Source organism: Nelumbo nucifera, chromosome 2 (assembly GCF_055504915.1).
Source record: "Nelumbo nucifera cultivar China Antique chromosome 2, China Antique-T2T, whole genome shotgun sequence".
In the NCBI taxonomy this organism is placed as follows: Eukaryota; Viridiplantae; Streptophyta; class Magnoliopsida; order Proteales; family Nelumbonaceae; genus Nelumbo; species Nelumbo nucifera.
Genome location: NC_142650.1, coordinates 41,699,206 through 41,714,053, shown reverse-complemented (window position 1 = coordinate 41,714,053; position 14,848 = coordinate 41,699,206). Strand labels below are relative to the sequence as shown.

Below are 14,848 nucleotides of genomic sequence, written 5' to 3'. Positions count from 1 at the left end.
ATCCTCCTCATCCATTCGAAACCCTACAATATACCAGGCAGCAATGGCGTCAGTTGCAGGTCCACCAGCCAGGGTAGCTTTGATGAATGATGGTGGACATACATGACAAGGGATGAGGAAATTAAAGGAAGCAAGCACGGCCGGAGAATAGTGTTTGTCTTAAAATGGAAGGAAGGGCGGAGCCTCCAAGGTATCCCTATTTTTTTTCACCAAACAAACCAAACAACTACTTGCTACAAACAAAATCAAACGTGAAAGCAAGCATACACCCATCCTGTTCATACCAATACCATCCAAAAGCCACTGCTGTTTGTCAGAGTTCAATGTTGGGCTTCAAAACTTCAGAGAGAGAGAGAGAGAGAGAGAGATCATGACGTTGGGTCTGAACTGTGGAGCTCGGCGCGGTTAATTTGATCCGGTGCTAACGCCCAAATCCTTGTGGATGTGGACTGACTGTGGAAGAATTGGGTATGCAGTATGCAGTATGCAGTATGCCGTAGCCATCCCGTGAAGTTTTGAATTATGATTGGTTAGTGTAGGGGGATCGCCCGACTTATCCAGAGAGAGGTGGTGAACTGATGACTGGTGGGGTGGGCGCGGTGCCTGAGTGCCTCTCTTCTAAATTCAATCGTCTTCTGTCACGCACGGGCACAGCACGAGCCGGAGCGTGGTCTGAACTCTGAACTCTGAACTCTGAAAGTGAGTTGTGGACCCCACCAGTCACGTGAAGGTGACTCGATGGCCGTTTGTAAGCACCTCTCAGCCAATTATCATCCATCTCCCACGTGGGGGGTGGGTGCTGGCCCTACTACTTCACCTCTCTTCCCTTTGTTTATTCATTTTTATTCTCTCTCTCGCTCTCTCTACAAGACCTATTTATGTATGATGTCCTATTCTGTTCATCATATTATTATTCACTTTCTATCTGTCATTCTGTCTACCAACTCAATCTCTCTCTTAGCGCTTCTTATTCCTCTCTAGTCTCTTCCTTTCAGAAGTCTCATAGAAAAAACAGGAGCATTGCAATCATGGGGGATTCTTCTGCTTCATATATTCGCTTGGTAAATACAAAAACTTCTCTCTCTCTCTCTGTCTTTCTAGCTATTTATTAATACTCGATCCGTTCATTAAGGGTGCTGGTTCTGGTTGTTGGTATGGTGGTGACGTGATGATGCAGGTGCAACACCTGATAGAGAAGTGTATCCTCTTCCACATGACTAAAGAAGAGTGCGTGGAAGCACTTTCTAAACATGCAAATATCAAACCTGTTATTACTTCAACAGGTGAGCTGGATCATATCCCCTCTCTCTCTCTCTCCCTCTCTCCCTCATACAATAGCACGTAGATTACATAGAGTAATTTCATGTACGAATGTAATATTTTCAGTGTGGAAGGAGTTGGAGAAAGAGAACAAGGAATTCTTCGAGGCATATACGAAGAGCAGAGAAGGCAGGATGGCCGAAATGGAGACAAGGCAAATGATCCAAAAGATGCTCTCCGATTCCTCTTCACAGGCCTAGTTTTACAACGATAATATCCTCCTTGAAGGGTCTGGCCGGGAGAAGCAAAAAGGAGCAGGAGCTCTTGCTTTCTTCGCTTAGTTTACTCCCGTAAGTTCAGTTTTATTCTTGCAATTAAACTTTATATAACATGCATTATTACTTATTAGCCTCCAAAACAATAAGAGAGAGAGAGAGAGAGGAGGATTCGCTTTCATTTGAATAGTCCTACATTGTCACGTTCAGTTTGAATAGTCCTACATTGTCACGTTCAGTAAAACATTGGTTTGAGGTAGCTCTACCGTCTTTATCAATCGTTGGGTTGAGGATTAGTTCAGGATTCAGATGCTGTGAAAATATGTCGCTATATATTGAATTTCCAACCAATGAGTGAAGAGCCATGGTTCACACGCTTTATTCAAAGTGATCTCTCCCACTTGATCATTTCTCTCGATTCGTCAAGAATTTTCTCTCAACTTTCTCTCTTTCTCTTTCTTATTTTCTAACGAACCAAACACAGTCTAAAAGGAAAGGGAAAGGGGATAGCAACCTACTTAACATAAAAGCGTTTAGGCATGGTTGATGGGAAAAGGTTACGTACGCATGTTGCTGGTAACGTGCACATTTAAGAGAGAGAGAGATAAAAGAGAATCTGGATTTCAGAGGGGAAAAAACACATGAACAAAATTTTGGGATGGTGGTCGTATTGATGTGAAGCCAAGGCTGTTGGCCCAAGTGTTTTCGTCCATTCATTTGGCTTACCTGAAAAGTTGTCCACTACTGCTCGGTAGGTCCCTTAATAAAACCTAGTGCAATAATAATATATGGCTCATTGTGTGCTACGATGAATTTCTTCTCCTATTATTTTTTCTCTTGATGTGTTCGTATTTTTGTCATATTTATGATTATGTTCGTCTCTTGGTTAAGGTTAACACACCCAACGCCATAAGCCAGTTGCATCGTTTTTGGTACATAAGATACATGGATTCTTTCTTGTTTGTTTTCTTTTTTCTTCGTTCCGTAAACTAAAGCCTTGTTTGGCGGGTCTTTTCATGCAAGCTGTCAGTTTTTTAAAAGTTTGGTAGTTGTGTTTTGATCTTTTTCTATTTAGTTTAGAAAAGATTTAATGGCCCAAAGCCATAGTCCCAAAAAGATTTAAGAAGTTTATTTTGGGTTATTTTCGAAAGCTTCAAATAAAGTTTTTTTATCTTTTGGTTAGAAAAAGATTTAACCAATCTAATTCAATCCATTTGCATCCCTAACTTATATATATTTATATTTCATTGAGAATGTTGCGACATTCTATCACTACTGTGGCTGTGTGGCAGCATACATGAATACATTGGGCTTTGCAAAAAACATATAAACACGCAACAAAGAGACAAGAGAATTGATTAAAAGATAAAATATGAGGTCCAGTATAAAACGTGAGACATGTCCTGTTTAATTTTCTTCAGTTCTTAAAAGATGAACAAATATTGTAGGACTGATGGCAAAGGAGGCAAATCCCGCAGAGCAAGGGATAAGATACTCTCACAGGCTCAATCGTGGTGTCTGTGGATCTGCACCATCCTATTATCCATCCCCATCATTTAGAATGGGCCAATGTCCATGTATTCTAGTGGTTTTGGTGTTATCTTTAGAAACTATAATGGCTCCTTTCTGTATGGTAAAGGTGCCCCCTTGATTGCCAAAATCTACTGAATACGATGAATTTAATGCAATTTGTGACTGTTATATTTTAGCTTAAAGAGAATTTGGTTTCTCAATTTTGATAATTGAAAGTGATTCCAAGTCTGTTATTTCACCATTGATACATGGCCTTCGTTGGAAGATCTTTTTAGTTCAAGTATTTGGAGATTGCACTTTCACTTTGTAAGTAGGAATTATTGGAAAATATATATAATAGTGAAGGGAGAATGAAACTTAACATTCTGTGCCTTTCAAATCCGTAAAAAAGTATAAACACTACACCTAAGATTTGATGTTCGAAATCACCTCCAATGTTGTTTAGGATTTACAAAATAGTAAACTTGAGTCAATTTCCTTAAAACCGCATCTATCTCTTATAATACAATAGGATTTTGCAAATCGTCTTCAAAGTTGACTAAAAATTCACCTAAAAATTGCGGGTGTTTCCAAAAAATTCACCTAAAAATTGTGGGTGTTTCCAAAAGAAAACCAAAAAGGCTAACAACATACCCTAATTAATGTATATGCCTTATCACCCTCCCTCCCTCCTTCCATGTGTTTGGGGGTTCATGTATCATGGTTGTGTGGGACTCTCATCTCACGTGACTATCACGCTTCAATGTTCAAGCATCAAACTATCAAGGTCAAGGTCAATACTAGTCCGAGGACCAATGTTTTTAAGACTTGATAGAATTAAAAATGAGAATGTTATATGGTTTCCGGTTTTACTGGTTAATCGGGCACGTTATTGTTTGGAGTTCTGATCAGGTAGGCACGTTATTGTTTGTAAGCACGTTAAATAAGTATTTTCAAATTTTTCGACACCTGTCCCTTGAAATACCTTCAATATACCTTTGAAAAAAGATTAGAGATAACTTTTAACGGTCATCATAATGTTTATATAATACTCACTTCCTACTGGATCCGGTCCCGCTTGTCTGTCCAACCTGCCGAAAGACCACCCACGGTCTGGTCCTTCAACGTTCAACCTGGGCCCGAGTATTAAAGCATTCGAACTTGAACAGTCAAACTAGTCGATCGAAGTTTAATCAATTGTAAATAGAATACAGATATTAAATATTTCATATGGCCATTGATAGAGATGGAGTGAGAAGAGAGTTGATGTGTTGAATGTCGCGGCAATAGACGGCAGTCCACCTCAGAAATCTGCAATTACAGTCCTCTCTATAAACTGCATCCTGGCGGTGGGTTTGGCATTGATCCATGGTCAGAATTCATCCCACCTATACAGTGGGTTCAGATTTTTGGAGTGGACTGAACTATAAAAACCATGGTTTTCAAAACTGGATTGGACCGGACAGTCGGACTGAAAAAACCAGGAATCGGTTAGGTGACTGGTTTCGTTTTTCTGCAAAACCGAATTTTTACAAAAAATCATTAATTTTGATCAGCAAATCTCTGACCCGGGTGATTATCGTTCGAACCGTTTGAACGATTTTCACCATTTTTTATTTTTTTCAGAATGGGCCGACCGTTCGGTTCAACCCAGGAACCGGACCCTTGACTGGTTCAATCTCTGAATCGGTTTTAAAAACCTTGATCAAAACCCCTAAAAGCAAAGGATATAAGCAAACCAATGGCTGTATTAATGCATGGCTTTTGGTTCAATCGGATCTCCTACCCACGCCTACAAGTAGAAGATGGAAATGTAAGTGTAGTTATGAATTGTGATGCCATGTGAGTAGATATGGGTAGGATTCTTGTGAGTGGGAGATCCGAATTGCTTTGGCTTTTGCTTCTTATCATGTATTCATACTCCTCTGTAAAGAATCTGAATCTTCTACCCACAAGAATCCTACTCATATCTATCTACAAGATACTAAAATTAAAATTATACATTAAGAAGATCTCCCATAAATGATAATATATAAACATCGAACATATTTCCACTAGACAGCTGTAATATCATGTGGATATATATGGGTAAGAGATCCGAACTCAAAATATCCAATCTCATTCCCTTTTTCGGTCTTGTGACAGAATTAAATATCATATGCCAGTTCCATCTGTCGCTCTCGTGTCAATTTGCTTGGAGCTGTAGGTTTTAGAGTTTTCAACCCAAGTTGATTGGATTTGGGACTTTGGGTTATACGCACATTTTTCTACCACTGAACTTATTGTTGGTCCAAGCTCGGGTCTTAGGCTCTATAGGGTTGATCTTAGCACAACTTGCCTAACTTGCACCTCTTACTTTTGAATTATTTAACAATTTTATTTAAGTTAATTAAATAACGGGCATGAAAAGGATATACTTATGACAGTTGGAAATTTTTTGACATCTGTCCCTTAAATTACCCTCCGTCTGTTCTTGAAAAAGATTAAAACCTAATTTTGACAAATGTCAAAATATTTATTAAATGTCACTGAACATGCTTACTTATGTTGTGCCTACTAGATCCAGTCCTATTTCAAAGGGGGTTTATGAGAGAAAAGAGGGCTTGATGGAGTTCATTTTTACTATGACATAGTTTAAGTGTAAGGCTAAAAACCATGATAATACATCAAAGGCTTTGATTTCATTGTTCTAGCATGGCAAAATGGGATGAGAGAGAGAGAAAGAGAGAATACAGATTTACTCCCCACACCCACCTCACAACATCTCTCCATGAATATAAAGTTATAAACATTCAAGTCTGGAGATGTTCCTGATGTGTGAAGGCCTTGAGGACCATTTTTATGAGAAGGAAATCTGATATGAGGAAGGGAAATTTGTACAAACCTTTTATAGGTTTGCCTATCTTTCCGTCCCTTTCAAACCAAACATAGCCCTAGGTAATTTGGTTGAGAATATTTAATGTAGATTTACACGAGGCATGTGTTACATTATTTTTTAGATGATACAAAATAAGAAAATTAAAATGAGGATTTTGGAGCAAAAAGTCAAATACAGGTAGGAATGGCAACGGGGCGGGGATTACATTCCCCATCCTCGACCCCAACACCGACCCCCAAATCACCCCCCATCCCCGTCCCCGATCCCCGTCAGGGAAAGGAATCCTCCTCCATCCCCAACCCCGACGGGGATGAATTCTCCATCGGGGACCCATATCCCTGAGTGTCACTACAAAATCTAAACTCTTAGCCCTAGAACAGCTGGAGCAAATGCAAAGAATCAACAGACTCCAAAAGGTATGAATAGCCACCACAGAGCTCCAAAAGATACGAATAACCACCAACTCCTCCATTGGAAAAAAGGAAAATAGGAAAAAAAACAAAGAAACAACAAAAACCCAAAGCACTACCATTCGGATCTTCAGATTGTCTGTCGAGAAACCCATTCATATCTGTCGAGATTATCTGCCGAGAAACCCATTCAGATCTGTCGAGATTATCTATCGAAAAACCCATTCAAATCTTCTCTCCTTCTACTTCTCCTCCACTTCCTCCTCATCGAGTGGTAGACTGGTGGTCGGTGATGATAGAGGTTCGACGACGTCTAATGTTCAATAGGCGAGTGGTGATAGCGATGGCGATCATCGAATTGACAATGAAGACAAAGGAAGAAGAAGACAGGGTTCTGGCCCTTCTAAGTTTAGAGTTCTCTCTTCGCTGTTAGTTTCTCTGTTAAAGTCTCGAAGACTGGACACTTTGAGTGTTTTTTAAGTTTTAATAAAAAATGAATAATAATATAATACATATATTATTATAATATAAATATTATAAATAATATATAGTATTATATATTATAATATATATATATAGATTAATCGGGCCGAGTCGGGACGAGAATTGCATTCCCCATCTCTGTCCCCACCCCCGATTGGGGATTCAAGGATAGCCCCATCCCCTACTCCTACCCTGCCAAAATACCCCCCATACCCGACCCCGTCGGGTTGGGGAGCCCGGGCACCCGTTGGGGAAGGGGAAAATTGCCCCCCCTAAATACAGGCCATATGGTCGGGCTGGTAAACGATGCCCATGTTACATCCATTTAGCCCCATATTTATTTATTTTATATTTTAAAATTAAAAAAAAAAAACCACAGAAGTGTAAAAGGTTGGGAAGCAATATGAAGAGTCTGACGTGGATAACTACATTTTAGAATATACTATAGATTTTTGGGTATTAACCTGTTGGTTTTCACTGGTAGATAGACCAATTCTGCCTGGCCTACATTCATCCCGAGAATCTTTAGGTCAAGGCACAAATTCATTCATTTAAGCTCACCTTGTATTTATAAAACAAATATAGTATTTTATGTTTTTGAATATAAACTTGTATTTAAATTTTAAGTTTAGAAAACAGAATAATGTTTAGGGATTATAGATTTTGGGTATTATTATCAATAAAAATAATTTTTTTAATATAATTTTTAAAATAGAATAACTTTTTTTAAAAAATATCAAAAAATGATAGAAAGACTGTTCATCTCCTTCCTCCTTTAGCCTCCCCTATATTCTCTCTCATCTCACACAAACTAATAGGACACTCTTCACTGGTCTCCTACAGTCTCTCTGCGACATTCAGAGATCTTGGATGCACATCCACTTCACAGGTATCGGCACCGGAGGCTAGTCGGTCTTCGGCAGATTGGCAAGCCATCATGTCACGGAGACAACATCTACCAAATTGGAAGTCGAGCCATCGTCATCAAAGTCACTATTTTGATCTACCAAAGTCATTATTTGTCCCTGAATTCCCACCCCTCGTCATCAAAGTCACTATTTTCATCTACCAAATTGGAAGTCGAGTCATTTTCAATTCTGATCTGATCAACCTGACTGTACAAATTCAACGGAATCGGATTCTCTATCTTCCTCTCCAAAAAAACGAAAGAGGCAAAGCTGCTTGAGGCTTCTCCCATCGTTTCTCAGTAACAGGCGAAGCCGATTGCTTCCCATCTTCACCAAGGCTCGAGTCAGCTTCAGGGACTATTGTCGAATGATCCGACAAAAAACCGAAAGGATCAAAGCTTTTCTCAGTATGAAGGAAACCGGTAGGGTTTTGAGTGTGAAAGCCATTATATGGATCAAATCCAAGTGAAGTTCCTACGGAATCCTGCTTCTGGGAGATATTGTCCATGAAATCCCCCCAATAGTCATCTACTCTTGTGTTTTGACTGAAGCTGAGTGGTTGATCAGAGGGCGACACAAACTTGAAGTCTCCAAAACCCTCATCATCGTCGTCCTCTACCTGGTTTTCCGGCATCATTTCGTCTCTCTCTCTCTCTGAACAACGATGAATCAAAGACAGCTTTGATTTGTCTTATGTTTTACCGCGAGGGGACTGATTGGTATAAGAGATTTGTGGGGTTGGATCTGGAGCTATAATGGGTTGGTTTTGGGTCTCCTGAATCTAATCTGCTCTGCTGTTGTTGGGTTTTCTGCAACAACGACCACCATAATTGAAGTAGAGAGAGAGAGAGGAGAGAGAGACTGGAGGAGAACAGTGAAGAGTGTCCGATTAGTTTGTGTGTGAGAGAATATAGGGACTTAGGGAGGATGGAGGGAGGAGATGAACAGTTTTTCTCCTCTGTTTTGATTTTAAAAAAAAATTATCCTATTTTAGAAATTATATTAAAAAGATTATTTTTATTGATAATAAGACCCAAAAATTGTCTTTATTAACTATAATCCCTAATGTTTTTTAGCCTATATGTGTACAAACTCCGGATGCATAGTTTGGATTGCCTAAAACTGGGCCCATGAATAAAATTATTAGGACCAAAATGCAGCTAGGCTGACCGTGATCAACTCAAAATGCTCTCATAACCACGTAAAAACCAGCCCATGATCTACTTCCAGTTCTAATAAAGGTAAATTTATGATGCAGGAAAGATATGGTATGGAAGAGTTTTAACCAATCAAAATCCACCCATAAATTTTAATAAATAACACCTTATTTACTAGCAACTATATGATTCGACTTTATGTTAGGCACTGTATGTACCCTTAGCTCTAATCATCTTGATGTACATAAACATTTATTTGTAAATAAAAAAAGTGCATTGTTGCTTCATGTTAATATTATTATGTTTCTACATATTACCCTTTAAATTGGACACTTAAGAGACTTGTGTTAGTTTAGATTGTTCTTAGTCACTGGATAGGTTTGGAGAGTTTATCCTAACAAGGCTAACACTAGTGTGTTGTTAAGGAGTTGGAGCAGCTCGTCTCAGTTACTAGGGTTAGACCCCAAGCACAACCAGTGGGTGTTTATTAGAAATACTGAACCCAGACCAATTTCCAGTTATGCTTTGCACCTTGGAGAAAGATGGGCAAAACTAGAAAGTTACAAATTACCCTAGACTTGATTATGGTACTGCATTAGGTGATGAACTGGACTATCTTTGATATGCCAACTAGTGAGATATGATGTAACCGTTTTTGGTCACGTACCATTTTTGTGATGTATAAATTTTTTGGCTAAGTACCTCGTTGTTTGACCCGGTGGTGACGTGCCTTGGTGATGAGCTACTTGGTGGCGAACTCCCTGGGGGAGAACTGCTTGGTGACGAACTGCTTGGTGGCGAACTGCCCGGTGGCGAGCTCCCTGGTGGAGAGCTACTTGGTGACGAACTGCCGGGTGGCGAACTACCTGGTGACGAACTGCCTGGTGGCGAACTACCTGGTGGTGCTCCCTGCTGGCGAACTGCTTGGGAGCAAACTGCCTGGTGGCGAACTCCCTGGTGGCGAATTGCTTGGGGGCGAACTGCCTTGTGGCGAACTCCCTGGTGGCGAACTGCTTGGGGGTGAACTGCCTGGTGGCGAACTGCTTGGTGGCGAGCTGCCTGGTGGCGAACTGCCTGGTGGTGAGCTGCCTGGTGGCGAACTGCCTAGTGGCAAACTGCTTGGTGGCAAACTGCCTGGTGGCGAACTGCCAGGTGGTGAACTCCCTGGTGGCGAACTGCCTGGTGGACTTGTCACTTGACTTGATCCTAGGCGGCCTGCAACTCAGAGGATGGTGGAGCTCCCTGGTGCAGCGCAACCCGACTACCCTCCGCATGAGGTGATTTTCTCTCCTTTGTAGGCGGCGGGAGTTGAGGGACCTGCGAGAATTGCATCAGAGGACCCGGGGGTATTTTCCCGACGGGGACTCTCCGATGCCTAAGTTAGCATTCTGATTACAGAGGGCTTGGAGAGAAATGAGAGAGCTAGAGAGCGGGGGTTACCATCCTTTTTTTTCTCCTTTCTTTGGGTTTTGGGGGTCAGAGTCCTTATATAGTGGTGCCCTCGCGGGTTAGGTGGGTGAAAAGCCTTCAAACGGTAAGATGTCATATCCCGTCAGAACCGGGGTACAGTGATGAACTCCTCGAGGTTGTCAGGCTAGTGCTTGTGTCAGGCGGCCAGGTCGGCGCCTGGGCCAGGTTGTCAGGTCGGCGCCTGTGTCAGTCGGCGGGTCGGTGTCCGGGCCAGGTTGCCAGGTCGGCGTCTGTGTCAGTCGGCGGGTCGGTGTCCGAGCCAGGTTGCCAGGTCTGCGCCTCTGTCAGTCGACGAGTTGGTGTCCGGGCTAGGTTGCCAGGTCGGCGTTTGTGTCCGTCAGCGGGTCGGTGTCCGGGTCAGGTTGCCAGGTCGGAGCCTGTGTCCGGGCCAGGTTGTCAGGTCGGCGCCTGTGTCCGAGCCAGGTTGCCAGGTCGGCGCCTGTGGCAGGCAGATCCGGTCAAGTCGCGCAGGCCGCGCGCAGGCCGCACTAGGTCGCGCACAGGCCGCGTGCAGGTCGCGCGTAGACCGCGTCAGGCCGCGTGCAGGTCACGCTAGGCCAGCCAGACCGGTGCCCGGGGGGACACCAACTTGGTAAGTTGTTGCCTGGGTGTTTGCCTAGTTGTCACGAGGTGCCACGTGCTGCAATTTCACTGGAGGGCCAAATCTGCCCTCATCAATTGCCCCCCACTCCCGAGCTGAGAGTAACTCAGCGAAGGGAGTAGATTTCTTTTGGCCCGTAAGTCGACGAGCTAGTAAGTTTTGATCCAATTCCTTAGGCTTTGGGAGCTGCCTATATGTGGCGAGCTGTCAGTAAGACGAGGGGGTCTCCGCCAGTTCAGTAGTGTAGCCCTTAGGCTCCGGTTTAACTTATAGTTCACTTTTGCTGATTTTGTTCCTGCTGAGGAAGTGACTGGATATTTAGCAATAGTGTGGCCCGTAGGCTTTGGGAGTGACTCGTAGTCTACTCTTCTTTGACTTTTGCTCGTGCCGGAGTGGCGACCGGGCCTTAAGCAGTAATGTGGCCCGTAGGCTTTTGGGAGTGACTCGTAGTCTACTTTTTTTTTACTTTTGCCCGTGCCGGAGAGGCGACCGGGTCTTAAGCAGTAATGTGGCCCGTAGGCTTTGCCTGTGAGGTGTCGAGCTATGATTGTGCTGCATCAGCTTTGTAATGCCGGTCACCCACTCCTACAAGAAGCTACTAGGAGTTCGACCTTCGGGGGCAGCACTACTAACTTTAGGTCGCCAGCTCACACGGGAGCCTTGGAAGACTCGACCGATAAGGGCGCCTATGTAGTCTGTTGGCCGTCAACTCCCGCGAAAGCCACGAAAAAGCTCATCTTTGTAGGGGGGACCTTGCGGAGAGGACTGATGAGGCATTATCTGAATTGAAAGTAAGGTTGGTAGAGCTACTTAGTCTATTAGCTCCCTGCATAGTTTTTGAGTTCATAAAAAATGTAAACTATAAAGTGATAGTTTCAAAAAGGTGAGGACTTAGCTTTGGTAAGATGAGAACTTAGCTTTTGTAGGATGAGAACTTAGCTTTTCATAGCGTGTTCCCACAGACGGTGCCAATTGATGTAATCGTTTTTTGTCACAGTACCATTTTTTGTGATGTATAAATTTTTTGGCTAAGTACCTCGTTGTTTGACCCGGTGGTGATGTGCCTTGGTGATGAGCTACTTGGTGGCGAACTCCCTGGGGGAGAACTGCTTGGTGACGAACTGCTTAGTGGTGAACTGCCCGGTGGCGAGCTCCCTGGTGGAGAGCTACTTGGTGATGAACTGCCGGGTGGCGAACTGCCTGGTGGTGCTCCCTGTTGGCGAACTGCCTGGGGGCGAACTGCCTGGTGGCGAACTCCCTGGTGGCGAACTCCCTGGTGGCGAACTGCCAGGGGGCGAACTGCCTGGTGGCGAACTGCCTAGTGGCGAACTGCCTGGGGGTGAACTGCCTGGTGGCGAACTCCCTGGTGGTGAACTGCCTGGTGGCGAGCTGCCTGGTGGCGAGCTGCCTGGTGGCGAACTGCCTGGTGGCAAACTGCCTGGTGGCGAATTGCCAGGTGGTGAACTCCCTGGTGGCGAACTGCCTGATGGCGAGCTGCCTGGTGGCGAGCTGCCTGGTGGCGAGCTGCCTGGTGACGAACTGCCTGGTTGCGAACTACTAGGTGGCGAACTACCTGATGGCGAACTGCCTGGTGGCGAGCTGCCTGGTGGCGAACTGCCTGGTGGACTCGTCACTTGACTTGCTCCTATGCGGCCTGCAACTCAAAGGATAGTGGAGCTCCCTGGTGCAGCGCAACCCGACTACCCTCCGCGTGAGGTGATTTTCTCACCTTTGTAGGCGACGGGAGTTGAGGGACCTACGAGAACTGAATCAGAGGACCCGGGGGTATTTTCTCGATGGGGACTCTCCGATGCCTAAGTTAGCATTCTGATTACAGAGGGCTTGGAGAGAAATGAGAGAGCTAGAGAGCAGGGGTTACCATCCTTTTTTTCCTCCTTTCTTTGGGCTTTGGGGGTCGGAGTCCTTATATAGTGGTGCCCTCGCGGGTTAGGTGGGTGAAAAGCCTTCAAACGGTAAGACGTCATATCCCATCAGAACCGGGGTACGGTGATGAACTCCTCGAGGATGTCAGGCTAGCACTTGTGTCAGGCGGCCATGTCAGCGCCTGGGCCAGGTTGTCAGGTCGGCGCCTGTGTCAGTCAGCGGGTCGGTGTCCGGGCCAGGTTGCCAGGTCGGCGTCTGTGTCAGTCGGCGGGTCGGTGTCCGGGCCAGGTTGTCAGGTCGGCGCCTCTGTCAGTCGGCGAGTCGGTGTCCGGGCCAGGTTGCCAGGTCGGCATCTGTGTCCGTCAGCGGGTCGGTGTCCGGGCCATGTTGCCAAGTCGGCGTCTGTGTTCTTCGGTGGGTCGGTGTCCGGGCCAGGTTGTCAGGTCGGCGCCTGTGTCCGGGCTAGGTTGCCAGGTCGGCGCCTTTGTCCGGGCCAGGTTGCCAGGTCGGCGCCTGTGGCAGGCTGATCCGGTCAGGTCGCACAGGCCGCGCCAAGTCGCGCAGGCCACGCCAGGTCGCGCAGGCCACGCCAGGTTGCGCAAGCCGCGCGGGCCGCGCCAGGCCGCGTGCAGGTCATGCCAGGCCAGCTAGACCGGTGCCCGGGGGGGACACCAACTTGGTAAGTTGTTGCCTGGGTGTTTGCCTAATTGTCACGAGGTGCCACGTGTCGCAATTTCACTGGAGGGCCAAATCTGCCCTCATCAAGATCCATTAAGGGTCAAATACCTGGGTATGTTGGGGCAATCTAACAATTCACCTACGTGGGTGATCATAGTGATAGGATCAGCCCCTTTGTCGGACAAAGTGGATATCAAGGCTTACGCTCACTCCGATGGAAACTTAAATTGTTGGCAATGGATTTCACATGTGTTTGAAATATGTTTTTGCAAAAGTATCTATATGTTATATATACTAATATTTTATGAAAAATGTTTGCAAAAAGTTTTAATCTCAAGATCCATCCGAGCAGAGAGTTGCATTGCACCTTGTAGCTAAAGGAGAGGTCATTCCTATCGGATAGTGTTTTGATCACTATGGGATGAGAGGTTAAGTGTAAAAGACCATTGTAGGGCCGATTACCCGATGGGTTTTGTCTTACATGAGTCCATTATCCTTGGGTCTTCAGAGGATGGTTGAATCCAATGATCATTTAGGTATAAATATTAGGCCCAAACTAGACCAATGCTGATTGGGTTAGGGGTTCACTACCTTTAGCAGTGAATTCGGCCTAACCTCTTTCAGAGATTAGGCTGAACCCATGTGGGCTTATGTGAGATCATTGTGATGTCACATGCCATACAATATCATGCCTAAAGTGGCCATGCAACACTTTGGATCGTAAGCCTTTGAAGTAGATAGGCCTAAGGCCCATGATTAATAAGATTAAGTTGTCATGTGTTCTAAGTTGAATATGGGTTTGGTAATGGGTATAGATCACCTATCCTCTCAAGAGAATGCAGCTAGGGCTGCAAGTTGGGCCGGGTTAGCTCAGGTTGAGCCCAACCCTAACCTTAACCCTAACTAAATTCCTTCAACCCTAACCCATAGTCAACTCTGAGTTGGGCCTAACCCAACCTTCTTCCCATCCCTTATAATCTTGTAGAACTTCCTTAATCTCATATCTTAATTCAACTTTCACTACATGTATTAATCCTATGTTTTATTAATATTTTTTGTTGATGTTTTATTGGTTCTTTAAGCACAAAATTGAAACAAAAAAAGTTTTTGAAATGACTATAATTTACTATGAGTTATGACTTATAATAGATCTGTTATGGGCAACAAGCTATGGGTGACAAACAACAAAGAGGAGATTGAGAATAAAATATTCAAAAACATAAAATATGTTATTAAGGCTCAATTTGGAAGGAGTACAAATGCAAATATGTAGAGTGCAAAACCATATATTTTGTACTATTTTGTATGTATTTTTCCTGTACATATTTGCAT

The 14,848-nt window shown here is 44.2% G+C and overlaps 1 protein-coding gene across 3 annotated transcripts; it reads left to right on the top strand.

Annotated features, from left to right (window-relative positions):
* The first annotated feature begins 519 nt into the window (after positions 1 to 519).
* LOC104599268 (uncharacterized) lies at positions 520 to 3,277 on the top strand. 3 transcript variants are annotated; one of them, XM_088898147.1, is made up of 4 exons: positions 520 to 748; positions 982 to 1,061; positions 1,178 to 1,283; positions 1,387 to 1,794. In XM_088898147.1, exons 1-4 carry the CDS (start codon positions 739 to 741, stop codon positions 1,518 to 1,520), a joined length of 330 nt encoding a protein of 109 aa, XP_088754273.1. In that variant the 5' UTR covers positions 520 to 738; the 3' UTR covers positions 1,521 to 1,794. The 3 variants fall into 3 exon arrangements, 2 of the variants coding, with proteins under 2 accessions (XP_088754273.1, XP_010260037.2); XR_016082539.1 differs by lacking the exon at positions 520 to 748 and adding an exon at positions 2,984 to 3,277 and having other exon boundaries at positions 802 to 1,061; positions 1,133 to 1,283; positions 1,387 to 1,610; XM_010261735.3 differs by lacking the exon at positions 520 to 748 and having other exon boundaries at positions 1,133 to 1,283.
* Positions 3,278 to 14,848: the final 11,571 nt, after the last annotated feature.

Excerpts from the sequence above, each read along its gene's own strand:
- LOC104599268 (XM_088898147.1), top strand. Across the intron at positions 1,062-1,177 it reads CTGCTTCATATATTCGCTTG|GTGCAACACCTGATAGAGAA; the intron begins GTAAATACAAAA and ends GTGATGATGCAG. Across the intron at positions 1,284-1,386 it reads ACCTGTTATTACTTCAACAG|TGTGGAAGGAGTTGGAGAAA; the intron begins GTGAGCTGGATC and ends TAATATTTTCAG.